General features: G+C 36.7%; 3 protein-coding genes across 5 annotated transcripts in view; all 3 read left to right on the top strand.

Moving 5' to 3' along the window:
• LOC105157914 (GATA transcription factor 28) overlaps nucleotides 1-3,829 on the top strand; it is a gene marked incomplete in the record, with an annotated part of 4,740 nt that extends 911 nt beyond the window's left edge. Inside the window, 7 exon segments of the mRNA XM_011074442.2 lie at nucleotides 1-22; nucleotides 805-888; nucleotides 974-1,107; nucleotides 1,219-1,350; nucleotides 2,316-2,421; nucleotides 3,422-3,493; nucleotides 3,571-3,829. Of these exon segments, the coding sequence (XP_011072744.1) occupies nucleotides 1-22; nucleotides 805-888; nucleotides 974-1,107; nucleotides 1,219-1,350; nucleotides 2,316-2,421; nucleotides 3,422-3,493; nucleotides 3,571-3,636 (616 nt within the window).
• LOC105157913 (mannosyl-oligosaccharide 1,2-alpha-mannosidase MNS1) lies at nucleotides 4,643-11,315 on the top strand. Of its 2 annotated transcripts, XM_011074441.2 has the most exons (15): nucleotides 4,643-5,114; nucleotides 5,533-5,580; nucleotides 6,049-6,240; nucleotides 6,513-6,625; nucleotides 7,167-7,232; nucleotides 7,391-7,562; nucleotides 7,807-7,896; nucleotides 8,143-8,267; nucleotides 9,001-9,066; nucleotides 9,326-9,434; nucleotides 9,516-9,614; nucleotides 9,719-9,799; nucleotides 9,909-10,079; nucleotides 10,661-10,812; nucleotides 10,879-11,315. In XM_011074441.2, exons 1-15 carry the CDS (start codon nucleotides 4,962-4,964, stop codon nucleotides 10,904-10,906), a joined length of 1,665 nt encoding a protein of 554 aa, XP_011072743.1. In that variant the 5' UTR covers nucleotides 4,643-4,961; the 3' UTR covers nucleotides 10,907-11,315. The 2 variants fall into 2 exon arrangements, with proteins under 2 accessions (XP_011072743.1, XP_011072741.1); XM_011074439.2 differs by having other exon boundaries at nucleotides 4,644-5,114; nucleotides 10,661-11,315.
• LOC105157912 (metal tolerance protein C4) lies at nucleotides 11,556-15,877 on the top strand. Of its 2 annotated transcripts, none has more exons than XM_011074437.2 (13): nucleotides 11,556-12,241; nucleotides 12,324-12,375; nucleotides 12,472-12,604; nucleotides 12,724-12,779; nucleotides 13,128-13,242; nucleotides 13,360-13,417; nucleotides 13,530-13,648; nucleotides 13,864-13,983; nucleotides 14,439-14,540; nucleotides 14,628-14,700; nucleotides 14,842-14,909; nucleotides 15,406-15,450; nucleotides 15,537-15,877. In XM_011074437.2, exons 1-13 carry the CDS (start codon nucleotides 11,926-11,928, stop codon nucleotides 15,579-15,581), a joined length of 1,302 nt encoding a protein of 433 aa, XP_011072739.1. In that variant the 5' UTR covers nucleotides 11,556-11,925; the 3' UTR covers nucleotides 15,582-15,877. The 2 variants fall into 2 exon arrangements, with proteins under 2 accessions (XP_011072739.1, XP_011072738.1); XM_011074436.2 differs by having other exon boundaries at nucleotides 11,562-12,241; nucleotides 15,406-15,466.

Genomic DNA, 15,996 nt, shown 5'->3' with positions numbered 1-15,996 from the left:
TGATTCTGTCTCTCCTGAGAAGGTTATGTCATATATACAGAGATTGAGCTTTTAAACTTCGTACTCTGTTGCTTGTGTAGCATCTTTTTGTCAGTAGTTTGGGAGAATGAATTAAGCAAATTTTATTTGGTTCGTCTGTTGTGATATTTCCTTGCTGGTTGGATGCATTTTTTGCTGAGCACAAACTTAAGCCAATACCTTTGTTTTTTCTAGTCATGCATCAGTTGCTGACCTTACTGCTGGGAATAGGCGAGTAAGGCCACAATATTTTTATCTTGATAGTTCTCACCACATACGCCCACTTGACACTTACAAAGTCGTAGTAATAATATTAGCATTGTCTTAGATATTTCATTTAAATGTTTTCTTTTCGCAGTTATATCTTAAAGCAGTTAAAGTTGTATTTCCTTCTATTATAGGATTTCTCCGTGCAAATTTCCAGAGGCAAGCCCTCCGCTTGAAACCCAACCGTAAAATTTTCTTTGGTAGCATCTTTTATAACACCCACCTCTCCTGCAAAATAGATATGTGCTCTTATCGAAGAAATGATGACCTCAGATGCCTAGGGAAGTACTTTTTGCTTGATTAAAATTATTCCCATGTACTTTATATATGTTTGGACTATATTAAGTTTTCAGTTTTCTTGATTATTGTTTTTTTCTTTCTAGTTTCTTATTATTTCAATCCCTCTCCGCTTCGCGGAATTAAGAGATCTTTGAAGAACTAAGAATTTCTTTATTGGTCTCAGGCCTCGTCTTCATACTCCGAACTATTAACTCAAAGTCGTTTGGATATGTCCTTCAGGTTCAAGCTGTACTTCTACTACTGGGAGGGCGTGAAGTGCCTCCTAACATTCCTACTGTTCCAGTATCTGCTTCCAATAACAGGGTATATTTATTGGAATGGAATTACTATTTAGCTTGCTTTTTGTTTGTAGGCAGTTGTTTAATGTACCTTGTCACCTTGTTGACAGGGCTTATCCAGTACCCCACAGAAGTTCAACGTTCCTCAGAGGTTGGCATCTCTTATAAGATTCCGTGAGAAGCGGAAGGAACGGAATTTTGACAAGAAAATACGTTATACTGTTCGTAAGGAAGTTGCTCTAAGGTATAGCAGTCCTTTTCAATAGGTATTTTATTGAGTTTGCATTTGCAGTAGTGACTTAAACTCTCTTTTGAAATATTTATTAAGTTTGCATATTTCTGTTAACTTTAACAGGATGCAACGGAACAAAGGTCAATTTACATCCTCAAAGCCGAATCATGATGATTCTGCATCAGCAGCATCAAGTTGGGACTCAAATCAAAGCTGGGGAGCTGATGGCAATGGATCACAAGTTCAAGATATTTCGTGAGTTTACCTTTGGGCCACAAACTACGTTTTCTGCTCCTCTTGCTAACTGTTGCTGATAGCGTTTTACATTGAGTTCTTGGCCTGTTCTCCTTCTTGTTCAACTTGGCTTCTCTCATTTTCTTCTGGGAAATATATGTTGATTCTCTAGGTTGACTTCATTGCCTTTGAGTCTTAATAACTTTCTCTTTTTATCGGCTGCTTCTTGAGATATGCAGCAAGGTTGAATGATTAATAAGGCTGACGTAGGATCTCTTTAATTAAGCGTAAGGCATACAAACTTGAAAAACTAGAGATAGAAGACTTTTATTGGACATGTCTTGTAGTTCTCGAATAGATTTTTTCTGAATAAATACTTAGAGAGATAGAAACACTTGGGTAAGAATTTCAAATTGTGCAAAGTTGATCGGAGCTTCATTATTTCTGCCAAAATAATTCTATATGTCTGAAGTAGGACATCCAGAGCAACAATTTCAGCATCAGTCAAATTTGGCATGGCTGTATATTCCGTCATTGGTTGCACTTTGTCAATCTGATAACTTCCTCTTTATCATGTATGGCTTCTGGCTGGGCTTTCGTAGAGCCCTTTTGAAAAATGGTTTTGGTCTGAAATGACTCTATAAGGTTTGATTAGCAATTTCATTCATGGTGTTCAAAATTGTACTTTCATTTTATACCATTCTCTCTCCAAATGACTTTTACCATATTAGTACTTCAGAAGTAGATTTGTTTGAGAATCATTTGGAAAACATCCTTGAGTTTGACATTGTTGAATTTGGTAGAAAGTGAGGATTCGCTTTGTGCTTAATCTAGGTGGTAGAAGCATTTCTATTATCAACTCGCATTGGCACGGGTGATTCATCAACGCTATTTATATGCTTACAGTAGTTAGTTGAATTTTACAATTAAATTTACGTACCAAACATCCACTTAGAGCTAACTCTGATTTTAAACTATTGTACCAGCTGCCGGCACTGTGGTATCAGTGAGAAGTCCACTCCAATGATGCGCCGTGGGCCAGAAGGACCAAGGACCCTTTGCAATGCATGTGGACTTATGTGGGCAAATAAGGTATTCATTGATAACTTACGTTTTGCTATATCTACGATATTATAGCTAATTTCTTTGTCTGGCCATCTTGACTTTCCAGCGTATAGATACCTATCTCGGATATATTTAAAGACTAGTAAGTGTGGCACATCCTATATATGTGCATGTTTTTTAAAATTGAATTAAAATGAAATATTTATATAAATTGTATTATTAGTTTTTGTAGGGTGAAATATTTAAAAATATATTAAGATAATAAATTAATATAAATATTTTGATTTGAAAAATAATTTACAAACAAAGGTAATAAATAATGTAGGAAAAAATTGCATGGAAAAAAAAACACTACCAAAAAGCAGTTATGAAAAACCATGATAAATGGAGAAGTTAAAAAAAAATTAATTAATTTAAATTTTAAAACTAAATGGCAGACCAAAATTAAGTAAGACACCCAAAGGGTGTCTCACTTAATATATAATATATATTTTCTCCCTGTTTGCTACTGTTGCTGGTGATTTACCAAATCTGAATTACTTATGCCATTTATGTTTGATTGCACCACTATTACATACAATGATTTCAATTATCTTCCGGTTGAGGAGGCTACCAGTAGATATTGCCATTTAATCATGTTGAGCAACTTTGAAGACATTGTACATTAAATTCTGGAATCCAATTGAATAATGTCCTAGTGAATAGCGGCTTCTGATATCCTTATTGCGCAATGATATGGGTGGTTCAGGGGAGATTCCTTCTTAATACAATTTGTGATCTCTTTTGGAAGTCCATGGAATAGGAGAAGTTGTGAAGATATAAAATAATGTAACTTGAGTTTCTATTTGGATTTGGATTTGGAGGTAGGTGCAATCTTACTCGACTTTGTTCACTTTTTGCTTACACCTACACCAAAATGCTTTAGTGGTGGGTTAATTTTGCTAGTGCTAAAGTTGGCTATTCTGATTTTAAACAGCATGATTCTGCTAACTTCTGCCTTGTTTTTCCGAAACTGCAAACACTGTAGGGAACTTTGAGGGACCTCTCAAAGGCTACAACGCCGCTGGGAGCCAATACTCTGCGTAATAGAAATGAGGAGGTATGCTTTCGACGACGTTTCTTCTTCATATGGATCTAATCGCATTGTTATGAGTCTCACTCTCCATGTTTTGGCAGAATGGAAATTTTGAAGCGGAAGAAATGGTATTGAGTGCTGCTGGAAATGGCCATGACTCGTCGTGATCATTGATTCATGTAGCTTTATGTCACTAATTTGAAATAACTTATGTAAACTAGCCTGGGGTGAGCTATTAATGTGATAGTGGAAGTGGATCTGAAACTCTGAGGCAAAAAAGTTTTGCCAATGTGACTGTTTTAAATGGATACTCTGAGTTAATAGTGGATGTAACATAATCAGTTGGTTTGCCTTATTTTCTTCCTCTCTGTGTATGGGTGTGTGTGTTTGCGTAAAAATCTTGAAACACTCTACTGCATATAAATCATACTTGGTAATGCTTATTTATGTTGGCTTTTCCCTAAGGAAGTTGTGTGACTTGGAGTGGATTATTTAGGACAACTTTGACTCATCCACTATATTCTATCGGATGTTCTGATTCCTAGCTGCGTTTGATTTATTAGTTAGGAGTGTTGGTTTCGTGCAGCAAAAATGATTGTAAATGGTCTTGGTGTAGAGAGTCAGGTAATGGAAAGAGATGGGATGTCTGGTCTGGTCTGGCGCTCTATTTTGCTTAGTCTTAAATACTACACACTTCAGTTTCTTCAACAGAAACAGATGGACCTTTTCTTCTCAATAACTAAATATGTAAATAGCTTTCTTTTATTAGGGTAGGCTTATCTTTGACGTAACTTAGGGAGTAATGTACCCATTACTTAGAAGAAGAAGAAGAAGACGATGAAGGCGAAGGCGAAGGCGAGGACGACGACTTTTATGGTCTTTTCCATAGAAGAAAAGTTAGATATGATTCCGACCATATCCTCGTTTAATATACGAAGTTTTGGATCCCAATATATGGTTGGGTAACTGTACGATCAAATTAAAGCTAAAATACATAATATCAATATAAAAAAATTATTAATATTAAATTGTGAATTGAAAATTATCATCAAAAAATAAAATATCATTTAAAATGAAGATTAATAAATTATTAAAAAGAAAATAAATTAGTAGTTGGTTAAGGGAAAAGAGTGGTAATAGAGAGAGGAGCAGAGCAGTGATGATTGCATTTGCATATAGCTCCCCATTTAGCATGGATATTAATTACAACATCTACATCGTATTTTCTCATTTATTTGTTGAAATGCATAGTGCATAGGGTAGGGTCCCCCATTCCTTCCTTCCTTCCATTTTCACTATTTTCTTTCGCCCTCTCTTACCATTTACCAACGAAAAGAGGTTAACAGCTCCGCCACCCGAATATCTCCTCATCGAAAAATCTCAGGGAGATTGAGAGGATTAGATCGCTCTGAGATCTTTTCGATCTGTTTATTCATATCTATGCGATCTCTACTTTCCAATTGCTGCTGAGTTGCAAGTATTCTGGAATATTATGGCAAGGAGTAGATCGTCCGCCAGCAGGTGGAGATACGTAAATCCAGCCTATTATCTCAAGAGACCCAAGCGTTTAGCTCTCCTCTTAATACTATTTGTTTGCGCCACCTTAGTTGTTTGGGATCGCCAGACTCTAGTCCGCGAACACGAGGTGCATTTACTTGTATTCCTACCTGCCTACCTACAATTCTTTTTTTCTTTTTCAAAAAATAATTTGTTCCTCGACATTGGATTCAAAAGGATTGACTTTCTGTTTGTTGCTGCTGATATGGCTTAAAAACTATCTGAACATATTTGTTCGCTTTTTCCTTGATAGCTACTTTCTTTCCCAATGAGATTGAAAATGGGCCTTCATGATGACTGGTTGTTGGTTCACAGATTGAAAATGTCCTAGTGCAAGTTATGGCAACAAAAAATGGCAACTAGATGGCTCTTGTACTAAGTACCATATTAATTTTTCAGTTGTAGGTGATATGTCACCGTACATTCAGGTTTCAAGTGTATCCTGTTAATATTTCAAGTCTTATGTGAAAGAATGACTTATTCTATCACTTTATGCCATTACGCAGGAAGAGGTATCTAAATTGAATGATGAGGTTACTCGGTTGCAAAGTATGGTAAGATCTTCATTTATGGTTATTTATTCTCTCTATTTTTCTGATTCCACATTTTGTTGAGATATTAAATTATTTGTTATAACTTTTTTATCAAGTCCTGTTCGCTATTTTGCATTCATGTATATCTCCTTTTTTTTCTTTGGGTATACAAGAAAAAATTTGGTTAAATGTGAACTGTTTTTCATGTAGGGTTGTTTGTAGGTCTACACAAATAAGATCCGTTGAGTTGAATATATGAAAGTAACATAGCGGGAAACTTTATCTTCATAACATATATTTAAATAAATTTATATATCTGTATATGTACGCCTATATCTATATGTATGTGTCTCTATATATGTTCTGAAGAAGTTCAAATTTTTTTGATCGTTTTGTCCTCTGGATATCGTCTTGTTTTTAGCGACATCTTTCTTTTCCTGTATAGCTTCAAGTTTATAGATACTCTTTCTTTCATCTTGATATTTTCAGCTTGAAGAAATAAAGGCTGCCAAAAGTGGTGCAGGAAAGGTAAATGTTATTGGCAAAGTCAGTGATGCAAGTAGGAATTCAGATGTTCTCGATGACCCAATTGACATTCAACGAAGAGAGAAAGTTAAAGATGCTATGATTCATGCATGGAGTTCATATGAAAAATATGCTTGGGGCCATGATGAACTCCAGGTATGGTAGCTCTACAAACTCATTTTACTTATTTGTTTTCTGATATTCCAGTATAGATATAGCATCACTTTCTTATCTTTAGTTGTTTTCTTTTGTTTTGCAATTTCGAGTACCAGATTCTGAGAGTGTTAGCTCTCAACTTTTCTATATGGCTTCTATATGTTTTGCTTTTATGTATTTTCTTTCATCTTTTAATCTATTTGAGAGAGCATAGCAAAGTTTGCTTTGCAATGTTTTTCTGATGGACAGTGGTCTGAATTTTTGGTTGGCAGCCCCAATCAAAAAATGGTGTTGATAGCTTTGGTGGTCTTGGAGCAACTTTAATCGATGCTCTTGACACACTATACATAATGGGATTGGACGAGCAATTCCAAAGGGCTAGAGAGTAAGTCTAGGGTACCCCTTTATGGGTTATTGCTGGATTTATTCACTTTTGTGGGCTTCCCTTTCATGTTTCATTATGTTTACTTGTACATTAAGTAATTGATAATATGGTTGTCTGGGTTCAGGAGTTTCTTTTGTATGGTATCTACATAATGTGGATTGTAAAAGCTACTAGTCCAAATCCAGTTGGTCCATCCTCTATATACACTCATCATATTGATATAAGAATATTAGAAAACCCCTAAATCCCTGCAAACCGTGGAATTTTTTAAATTACTTGCGAAGACCAACAGGAGTACAATATCATGCTGTTTCTCCTTATACTGTCTTACATCAACATATGCATGTTAAGGCCGGAATAACATGAAACAAGTCCAAAAACTTTGTTAAGAGAGAATTGTATGAGATGAAAATTGTTAGTTTGTCTCATTGTAAACGACTTGCTGTCTTGAAATAACTGGTTGAAGAACTTTACTTTCCGAGATGAAGTGATTCACTTTATGTTTAATGTTGTTTGAAGCTTAGCAAGTTGTTCATGGCAGGTGGGTTGCAGAGTCCTTGGACTTTAACAAGAACTATGATGCAAGCGTTTTCGAGACAACCATAAGGTTGCTTTATAAGGTTTAATATGTCATTTTATGTTCCTTCAGTTATTTTGCTCAGCTGGACTGTATAATCACATTTGCTGATATGACTCCAGAATTGAGGAAGAAAACAAACTTATTGAATGTTATACTTATAATGCTTATATGTTGTAACAATCCAGAGTTGTTGGTGGACTTCTCAGTGCATATGATCTCTCTGGAGATAAAGTTTTCCTGGAAAAAGCTAAAGATATTGCCGACAGACTGCTGCCTGCCTGGGATACTCCTTCTGGCATCCCATATAATATTATTAACTTGGCACATGGGAATCCACATAACCCTGGGTGGACAGGGGTAAGATGTAATTATTAAAATTTTGGAAAGTTAATATCTCACATCAGGTATATTTTAAATATATGATCTTCCCCTGTGATTTGCAAATTACATGTAATTCAAATGATGATTAAATATGTTCAAGGTTCTTACATTTGTTTATGTGCTGCAATTTCTATGCATACAATGCTGCCAGTTTATTTTCTATGTTCTTGCATTCATGAAACTGAAAGATAATCTCTCTGTATATTTTTTAATCATTTAGGGTGACAGCATCCTGGCAGATTCTGGCACTGAACAGCTGGAATTTATCGCCCTTTCCCAAAGGACTGGAGACCCCAAGTATCAGCATAAGGTGTGTGTGTATTTCCTAAATTTGAACCCTTTGACATTCAATGGAAATGTTTGTGAAGAAGGAAATGAAAAGCAACTGTATTTTAAGCATCATTAATGATGAGAACATGTATTCGTACAAGGAGCTTAAAATTAGATTTGGAATATCAGGATCCAAATGACAGAATGATAGAATGATTACTACTTCTCCGTAATTTTATGAGATTTGTCTTCCCTCAATGGAGTAATCATGTGATTGATGTTTCAGGTGGAAAACGTCATTTTAGAGCTTAATAAAACATTTCCTTCTGATGGTCTGCTGCCCATCTATATTAATCCCCACAGAGGGACAAGATCATATTCGACGATAACTTTTGGAGCTATGGGCGACAGGTGACTGTCAGTTTACATCTCTCAAATACTTAAAGAATATCTTCGGATCTATCCTATTAGCATATATTATGAGGGATATGGAACTAAGGATAGCAATGGATCTAGGTGAGACCTGAACCCGCCTGTTTGGGGACAAGTTTTCAAGCCATAACTGGGACCCAGACTTCTTTAATATATATTTACTTTCTTTATATTTAAATGAAGCATATCATGCAAATGGGAAAAAATTGTATATTTTATTATTATTATTCTTTATATTTATATGAAGCAATATCATGCATATGGCAAAAATTGTATATTTTATTTTACTTACATATAATGCATAAAATAATACTTTTATAAATTAAAATAATGATTTAGAATAGTTTTAAGTCTTACTATATGCATAAGTAACATATATTTTGAAAGTTTTGATATTTTAGAATCGAAAATACGTACATATAAGTTTATAGAAATTAAGTCATCTTTAAAAAATATTTTTGCTTCATATTTATTAAATTAATTCAGTAATATTTTAAAAGAAGTACGTTTTTTAATATTTTAAAAATTCCAACCGGGTCTAGATGGTCCAACCCGTTGGGTCCAAGTCCGGGAAAATCAAGTGTGTTGGGTCTTGGGTTTTGGCAACCCCACCCTGGACCTGCCCATCATCATCCCTCTATGGAACAACTCATATGGTTGCTCCCTGTGGTTATAAGGTTTCACAATATTTTAACGAAACAAAATTGTGCAGCTTTTATGAGTACTTGCTTAAGGTCTGGATACAAGGAAACAAAACCACTGCAGTCAAGCATTATAGGTATGGACTCAGAAAGAAATTTTATATATTGCGGTTTATACTAGTATATGGAAGGTCTCTGATTTTTCCATGTACTTCATGTTCACTCTGTTATTACATGGATCAATTTTTGATGCGCTTCACGTTCATTATGTTGTTACTCATATCTGGCTTCAGATCAACATTTGCATTGCTAATATTTGATTATTGACAGATTGGCCTACTATATCAATGTTACTTAAGTTTGCTAGTTGTATTCCCTTCTGAACTTTCCAAACAGGGAAATGTGGGAGACATCAATGAAAGGCCTTCTAAGCTTGGTGCGGAGAACTACCCCGTCTTCTTTTGCCTATCTCTGTGAGAAGATTGGAAATTCTTTAATAGACAAGGTGGTTTATCTATGGTTGGCGACGTGCATCAATCTCTTCTGGTGTTTTGGATGTTGCTCTCATTTATTACATGTCTTGCAGATGGATGAACTGGCATGTTTTGCTCCAGGAATGTTAGCATTGGGGTCTAGTGGTTATGCTCCTGATGAAGCTGAGAGATTCTTATCTCTGGCTGAGGAGGTATGCATACCAAATCCTTGCCTTGAAGCTTCATGATTTCACATGCCTGTGTGTTATAGAGCCATATAAGGTTTCGATTGGATAAAGTTGAACCCTTTGTGCAGTTAGCTTGGACCTGCTATAACTTCTACCAGTCTACTCCAACAAAATTGGCTGGAGAGAACTACTTTTTTAATTCAGGACAGGCAAGTGTCTTCGGGTTGCTGTTTTTAATATTTATTTAAGAAGCTTATATTATGTCCTAATTAAGAAAAGTATTCCATTTTCTGTTGCTTGCTGCTTTTATCTATTCAGGATATGAGTGTTGGAACGTCGTGGAACATATTAAGGCCAGAGACAGTTGAGTCACTGTTTTACCTCTGGCGCTTGACTGGCAATAAGACATATCAAGAGTGGGGATGGAATATATTTCAAGCATTCGAGAAGAACTCACGCATAGAGACAGGATATGTTGGATTAAAGGATGTGAGAACTTCTTGGCTTCTGAATTATTTCTGGTTCTAATGTTTTATGGTTGGGAGAAGAATAACCTATTGCTGATGATATTATGCCCCAATTAGTGATCTGTAGAAAGGACCAATATGCCATAACCCTCTGAGTTTTGAAATCAGAAGTATTCTCGTTTTCCTTTTTGGGTTGCATTAACATTTATATGTGATCGCATGTGATGACCCTTTTCCAGTCTCCTTGAGTTGGTATATCTACTTTAATGCAAAACATGATATACGGTACCATGCATTTATCTCTTATAGAATTATAACCTGGCACTGCTCTTTGAGATATGATATAGTTTGATTCGTCAGTCCTATCAAACTTTAGCTAGAGTGTGACAAAAGCTGTAATTATGTGCTGTACAACTCTGAAATGCCATTGTTAGACTTTTAAGTCTTACACATCCCTAGTCTTTCATGCAATAGACTCTGCTATATGCATTTTCTGTGTCTTTCCAATTAAAGCACCTGTTCCTGTGCTCAAGAAGCAAACCATCTGAGATGATTGTGGAAGAGTTGTTAGATGACCCAACTGCATTCTCTTTGTATTCTCAGGTTAGTACTGGCATAAAAGACAACATGATGCAGAGCTTTTTTCTGGCAGAGACGCTGAAGTATCTGTATCTTCTATTTTCACCTTCTTCTGTCATTTCACTCGATGAATGGGTTTTCAACACCGAAGCGCACCCTATAAAAATCATTCCTAGGTATGACCAGGTGGAAAATTCTGGTTTCTTTGATGGAAAACATACTGAAACTCGGTCACGTGCCAGGAAAGAAGGCAGGTTTCATGACAACTAGGAAACTTAGATGTATTTTACTGCATATCTTGCTTAATGAGGCGGTAGCAACTAGAAGATTGAAGAGCTCTGAAGAAATTTATTGAGCCTACAAATCAGATCTCGGAGGTGAATAATATAGTAGGATTACACACAATTATCGGGGGATTGCTTTGCCTGATAATATGCGTCAGATACAGCTCCCACATGATTCTACATCTTTTGATTTGTAAAATAGATAATAGATGTTCTTGATTTCCTATACCATTTTGTAAGTTAGAGCAAATTTGATTTTCCAAGAGTTAGTAGTCTTGGATTCTTGGCACTGGAGTTGTACTCTTCGGGATGTACTCTGCTGCAGATGCAAATGCTTCTTTATCATTGCTCAGACTGAATTGTATGCAATCCCCTATAGCCCCAAGTTGAATTTATGTGTTGTTTAAACATTTTATCAAGTGACAGATGTGGAGACCATGCCGTATTCTGATTTGGGTCTTAGTAACATCTTCAATGAAGTTGAAATGTTCGCTCTTTCCACGGTTAACACAATAAACAAGATTAGATGCGTCTTTACCATGTTTCCAAGCAGAATGCAATTTCGGAGAGAGCTTTGGAAATATTCTATCAAGTTGAAGTGTCGAACAAGACATAAGATCGCTTTTTCTCATTCACGACTTCGATGAATGTGAGCTAATTCACGTTTTTAGTGTAGCAGCGAAACAGCCAGTGAGGTCCAGGTCCAAGTCCAAGTCCAACCATGGGAAATGAAGAATATGCTTTGCTTGAAACTTGAAAGCTAGTCACCTCCTTCCTCGCAACCCCTACTAACTCAAATTCACCCCCGCCGGGAAATTCCCGACGCCGACCACCCAAATCCCAAAGGGCAAAGCCCCCCCCCCCCCCCCCCCCCATCTTTATTTTTCTTTCTCCGAGAAATATAATGGTTGTTGCATTACGTTTTTTACAGAAAAGCAGTGATTCTTTGAAATCATGTATTGGCTGATTGTTGATTTGTTATAGTTATTAACACTTTCAGCAGTAATGCGTACGTCTCGCCTTCTCTCTCGCCTTCGCCACGACCACTATCACTACTCTCCATTCAGCTGCTTCATTCCTCAAATTCACATCTCCTACCCTTCAACCGACCCGGAGAACCCCAATTTACAGGAAAATAAATTCATTAATCATCCAAGATTACTTCTCTACGATATTTCTATTCCTCCTCGGTTCGCTCAACGCCTGGGTTTCGCATCATTTAGGAATTTCTTAGCGGCGAATTCTTCGCCCCGAGCTGTTCGTCTGTCAAACTTGATTTTACCTAGTTCTAGTTACCACCAACAGCTCCATTTCGCACGAGGTGAGGTTCAACCCGCACTCCCACTCCCCAGAAGTTCGGATACTATTTACTTTGTTCTGTAACTAAATGGTGGTGTTTGCAGGTCTTCTTACAAGAGCTAAAAAGATTAACAAGATTGAAGTGGATGATCATGGGTAATTTCAGTTTCTCCTTTTCATGTTTTTTATTTTGCACCTGTTTATATTGAAGTTCCATAAGAATTCCTCCGCACCTGATATTGTTTACTTTAGCCAGCGAGCAGTCACAACAGCATTATGGTGCAACTTTCTTGTTTTTTCTCTCAAATTTGGGGTGTGGTTATCAACCTCAAGTCATGTAATGTTGGCTGAAGTTGTGCATTCAGTTGCAGATTTTGCGAACCAGGTATTTTACTTATTTGTTTCCGTCCGTACTCTTGTTGGAATAAAATTCTATTTTCTTGGAATTGACTTTGTTCAATTATTTGATGATTATGGTGAATCTAATTCATGGTTGTGTTGTAGGCTCTTCTTGCGTATGGTTTAAGCAGTTCACGACGTGCCCCAGATGCCCTCCACCCGTAAGTTTATTTGATAGTTATATCCGAAAATTATAGCTGCAAGTGGAGAAATATGTTCATGATAAAAGGGAAAATATGTTCATAGCTTTCTCATTATGAGAATCTGTTGTCAGAGTTGACAATGTCCTCAGCATACATTAACCTCAGGGTGCACGGTAAAAGGATAATTCCAGCATTTATCCCATTACCATGCAATGTATTAGCTTCTTTTCAAACTGTTGGAACTATTCGGCATACAACAGCTTTTGGACCTTATATGTGATGATTCTAACATCCGCAGTACGTCTAATGATGTGAAGCTCTTTTGGTGTATAATCATGCTGAACCTTGTTGTTTATGTGACCTCAGGTATGGTTATTCCAAGGAAAGATTTGTCTGGTCTTTGATTTCAGCTGTTGGTATCTTTTGTCTTGGTTCTGGTGCTACCATTGTCCATGGTGTTCAAAATTTGTGGACTTGTCAGGTAGCAAAAAGCTCTATCTGAAACGTCTTTAATGTTGTACTTTTCCAATTTCAAACAGCTTTGCGTTCTTTAGGATATGTAATGGTGCTTTATTAATTGGTATTATTTTCAATTCAGCCTCCTGAACATATAGAGTATGCTGCTCTAGTGATTGGTGGCTCGTTCGTTATTGAAGGTGGAAATCTTTTTTGTTTGTTAGACTGTTGGATTCAGAAAAGAAAAAAGCATAAAGTATCTTGGGACTTGGGCTATTTTCACATTTCTTATGATTAAAATTAACTTGTCAGGTGCCTCCCTTTTTGTTGCTGTCAATGCTGTTAGAAAAGGTGCTGCCGCAGAAGGGATGAAAGTGAGAGACTATGTCTGGCGTGGTCATGACCCAACAGCTGTTGCTGTCATGACAGAGGTGATAGCTTGTTTATTTTGGTTATTCAGGTTGTCTCATAAGTTTAAAAGTTTAACTTATATGGAGTGCAAATATTCTAATGATTCTGTTAACTGATGATATCATAAAACGAACTTCTACTAGCTAGTGACAATCGTCATAGAAGTAGTCTTCCCTAGCTATATACCTGCCCTGAAATCCATTTCACTGAATGCTAAATCAAGTTGATGATGCAGGACGGTGCTGCTGTTACTGGCCTTGCCATTGCTGCTGCATCATTGGTGGCTGTGAAGACCACCGGAAATGCAATTTATGATCCTATTGGTTCAATTATTGTTGGAAACCTTTTGGGAATGGTAAGTGATGTGTATATTCATTTTGGTGATTGCTAGGTCAATTTGCTTTCGAATTCTCCTCCAAGCTTCATGGTACCAACTGCCAGGTGTTAAGTTTTGAAGTAATGACTCTTATTTTTTCACTTAAGCAAGAAAGACTGCACTTGGTATTAAAAATCCACTTTCAAACAGAAACAATTACCTGTTTTAGGTTGCAGTCTCTATTTACAGCTGATATTTGCTACTGAGAAAGACATCATTCTTATTGCGTTGAAACTTTGCTGAACTATTTAATCTTTAACGCATTGGTGAAATTCTTGCACGAATATCAACAGAGAGGCTGAGGTGGATACTTGTATCCAGAAAGCATAATATGTTTATTCTTTTTCCTTCCTTATTTATGCCGATACTGTGAAGAATGGTATGGATAACAATGCACCACATTAACCCTAACTAAAGTTACTAACATGATGCAGGTTGCAATATTTCTGATTCAGAGGAACCGACATGCTTTGATTGGTAGAGCAATTGATGATAATGATATGGAAAGAGTTCTCCACTTTCTGAAAAATGACCCAGTACTCTACAGTATTTCACTCTCTTTTATGCTGATTTATGAAAAATTGGAAAAAGTAGTGTAAGTAAACTAACAATTTTGGCTCTAGGTTGTGGATGCTGTATATGATTGCAAAAGTGAGGTGATTGGACCAGGATTTTTCAGATTCAAGGCTGAAATAGGTGATACCTTGATTAATATTTCTAAAAGTTTTAACTTATTGAGATTGCGAATAGTTGGATGCAAACATGGTTGATATGCTGTCCCAGTTTCCCAAAAGTTTTGGAATTCTCAATGATGTATAGTATGATATGGTGTTGTAGACTTCAATGGTGTGGTGCTGGTGCAGAACTATCTAAGCAGAACTGGACGTGAAGAGTGGGCTAAACAGGTGCTCCCATTGCCCTTGAATTCTCTGTATTTTCCCTTATGCTCGCTCGTGAAGGATTGTTATGTTCTAATTCATGGGAAACTTAATTTTCTTATTTTCATCTTTATTCTTTCCCACAGTTTGCCATTTGGGCTGCTGCATTGTATTTCATTGATCATATACTGGTAGCAAGTTTTTATTGCTATTTTTTCAGCTTTACGTGTGTGCTTGGAATTAGCGATAACAATAGGTCTAATCCTTTTCTCATCTGATGACATATGTTATTGTCATGGAGGATATATAATCTTGCATCCAGTCTTCATGTAGGCCCTCCTCCAGTCAGTAGCTGAACAGGGGAAACCCTGGTGGCTGCTGGAACCAAAAAAATATTATATTTTATGCAAGCAACATAAAATAGCCTGCTTCTTTTGATATTAGGTCAAGATATCTGTGTTCTTTTTAGTATAAAGATGCGATGCTTGTCTCATGGCAATCAATATGTTGATGACAAATACAGTTTCGGGAGGCAGCCAAGGAGAAGGATAATTCTGCATTGCTCAAGGTCATGGCAAACTATGGTACAGTATGCAATATAAGCAATTTTTCTTTCATACTACAGTGCAAGAACTAAGTCTTGTGTGCTGGCAGGTGAGGAGGTGGTCACAGCTCTTGGGAGTGAAGTTGATCGACTAGAAAAGGAGATACAGGAAATAATTCCCGGTATTAGGCATGTGGATATTGAAGCACACAATCCTATAGTTCCATCACCATAATTCCTTCTTACCTTGTATTGTTCCCCGAACTGAAAAAACAAACACTAAATTTGTTACTTGTGTGACTCAATCAACAGGGAGTGATATGTTTGACTTTTAGGCCATGAGAGGGAAGCCAATGTTATTGCAATCCGCATGATGTGAATAGTGAGATCTTTCTTGTTAATCGTAGGGCGTCATGATAAAGGTTACTGGAACTTGGTTTCCCCATGTTAATCCGTATCTTCCTAAGTATCTGCGAGTGATATGCGCTCATGGACTTCTGAGTCTATTCAGTGGCGGGGATCCTAAGCAGGGTCACTGACACTGAATTCCTGTTTTTTTTTTTAAAGGAA

Source organism: Sesamum indicum, linkage group LG3, assembly GCF_000512975.1.
Source record: "Sesamum indicum cultivar Zhongzhi No. 13 linkage group LG3, S_indicum_v1.0, whole genome shotgun sequence".
In the NCBI taxonomy this organism is placed as follows: domain Eukaryota; kingdom Viridiplantae; phylum Streptophyta; class Magnoliopsida; order Lamiales; family Pedaliaceae; genus Sesamum; species Sesamum indicum.
The sequence above is the reverse complement of the archived record's forward strand: the minus strand, read 5'-3'. Positions and strand labels throughout refer to the sequence as shown.

What these genes read in the sequence shown, in the direction of transcription:
- LOC105157912 (XM_011074436.2), top strand. Translation starts at nt 11,926, where the DNA reads ATGCGTACGTCTCGCCTTCTCTCTCGCCTTCGCCACGACCACTATCAC. An exon ending in ACAGCTCCATTTCGCACGAG is followed by an intron (nt 12,242 to 12,323) that starts GTGAGGTTCAAC and finishes TGGTGTTTGCAG; the next exon opens with GTCTTCTTACAAGAGCTAAA. An exon ending in CAAGGTCATGGCAAACTATG is followed by an intron (nt 15,467 to 15,536) that starts GTACAGTATGCA and finishes GTGTGCTGGCAG; the next exon opens with GTGAGGAGGTGGTCACAGCT.
- LOC105157913 (XM_011074439.2), top strand. Translation starts at nt 4,962, where the DNA reads ATGGCAAGGAGTAGATCGTCCGCCAGCAGGTGGAGATACGTAAATCCA. An exon ending in TTACTCGGTTGCAAAGTATG is followed by an intron (nt 5,581 to 6,048) that starts GTAAGATCTTCA and finishes TGATATTTTCAG; the next exon opens with CTTGAAGAAATAAAGGCTGC. An exon ending in CAATTCCAAAGGGCTAGAGA is followed by an intron (nt 6,626 to 7,166) that starts GTAAGTCTAGGG and finishes TGTTCATGGCAG; the next exon opens with GTGGGTTGCAGAGTCCTTGG.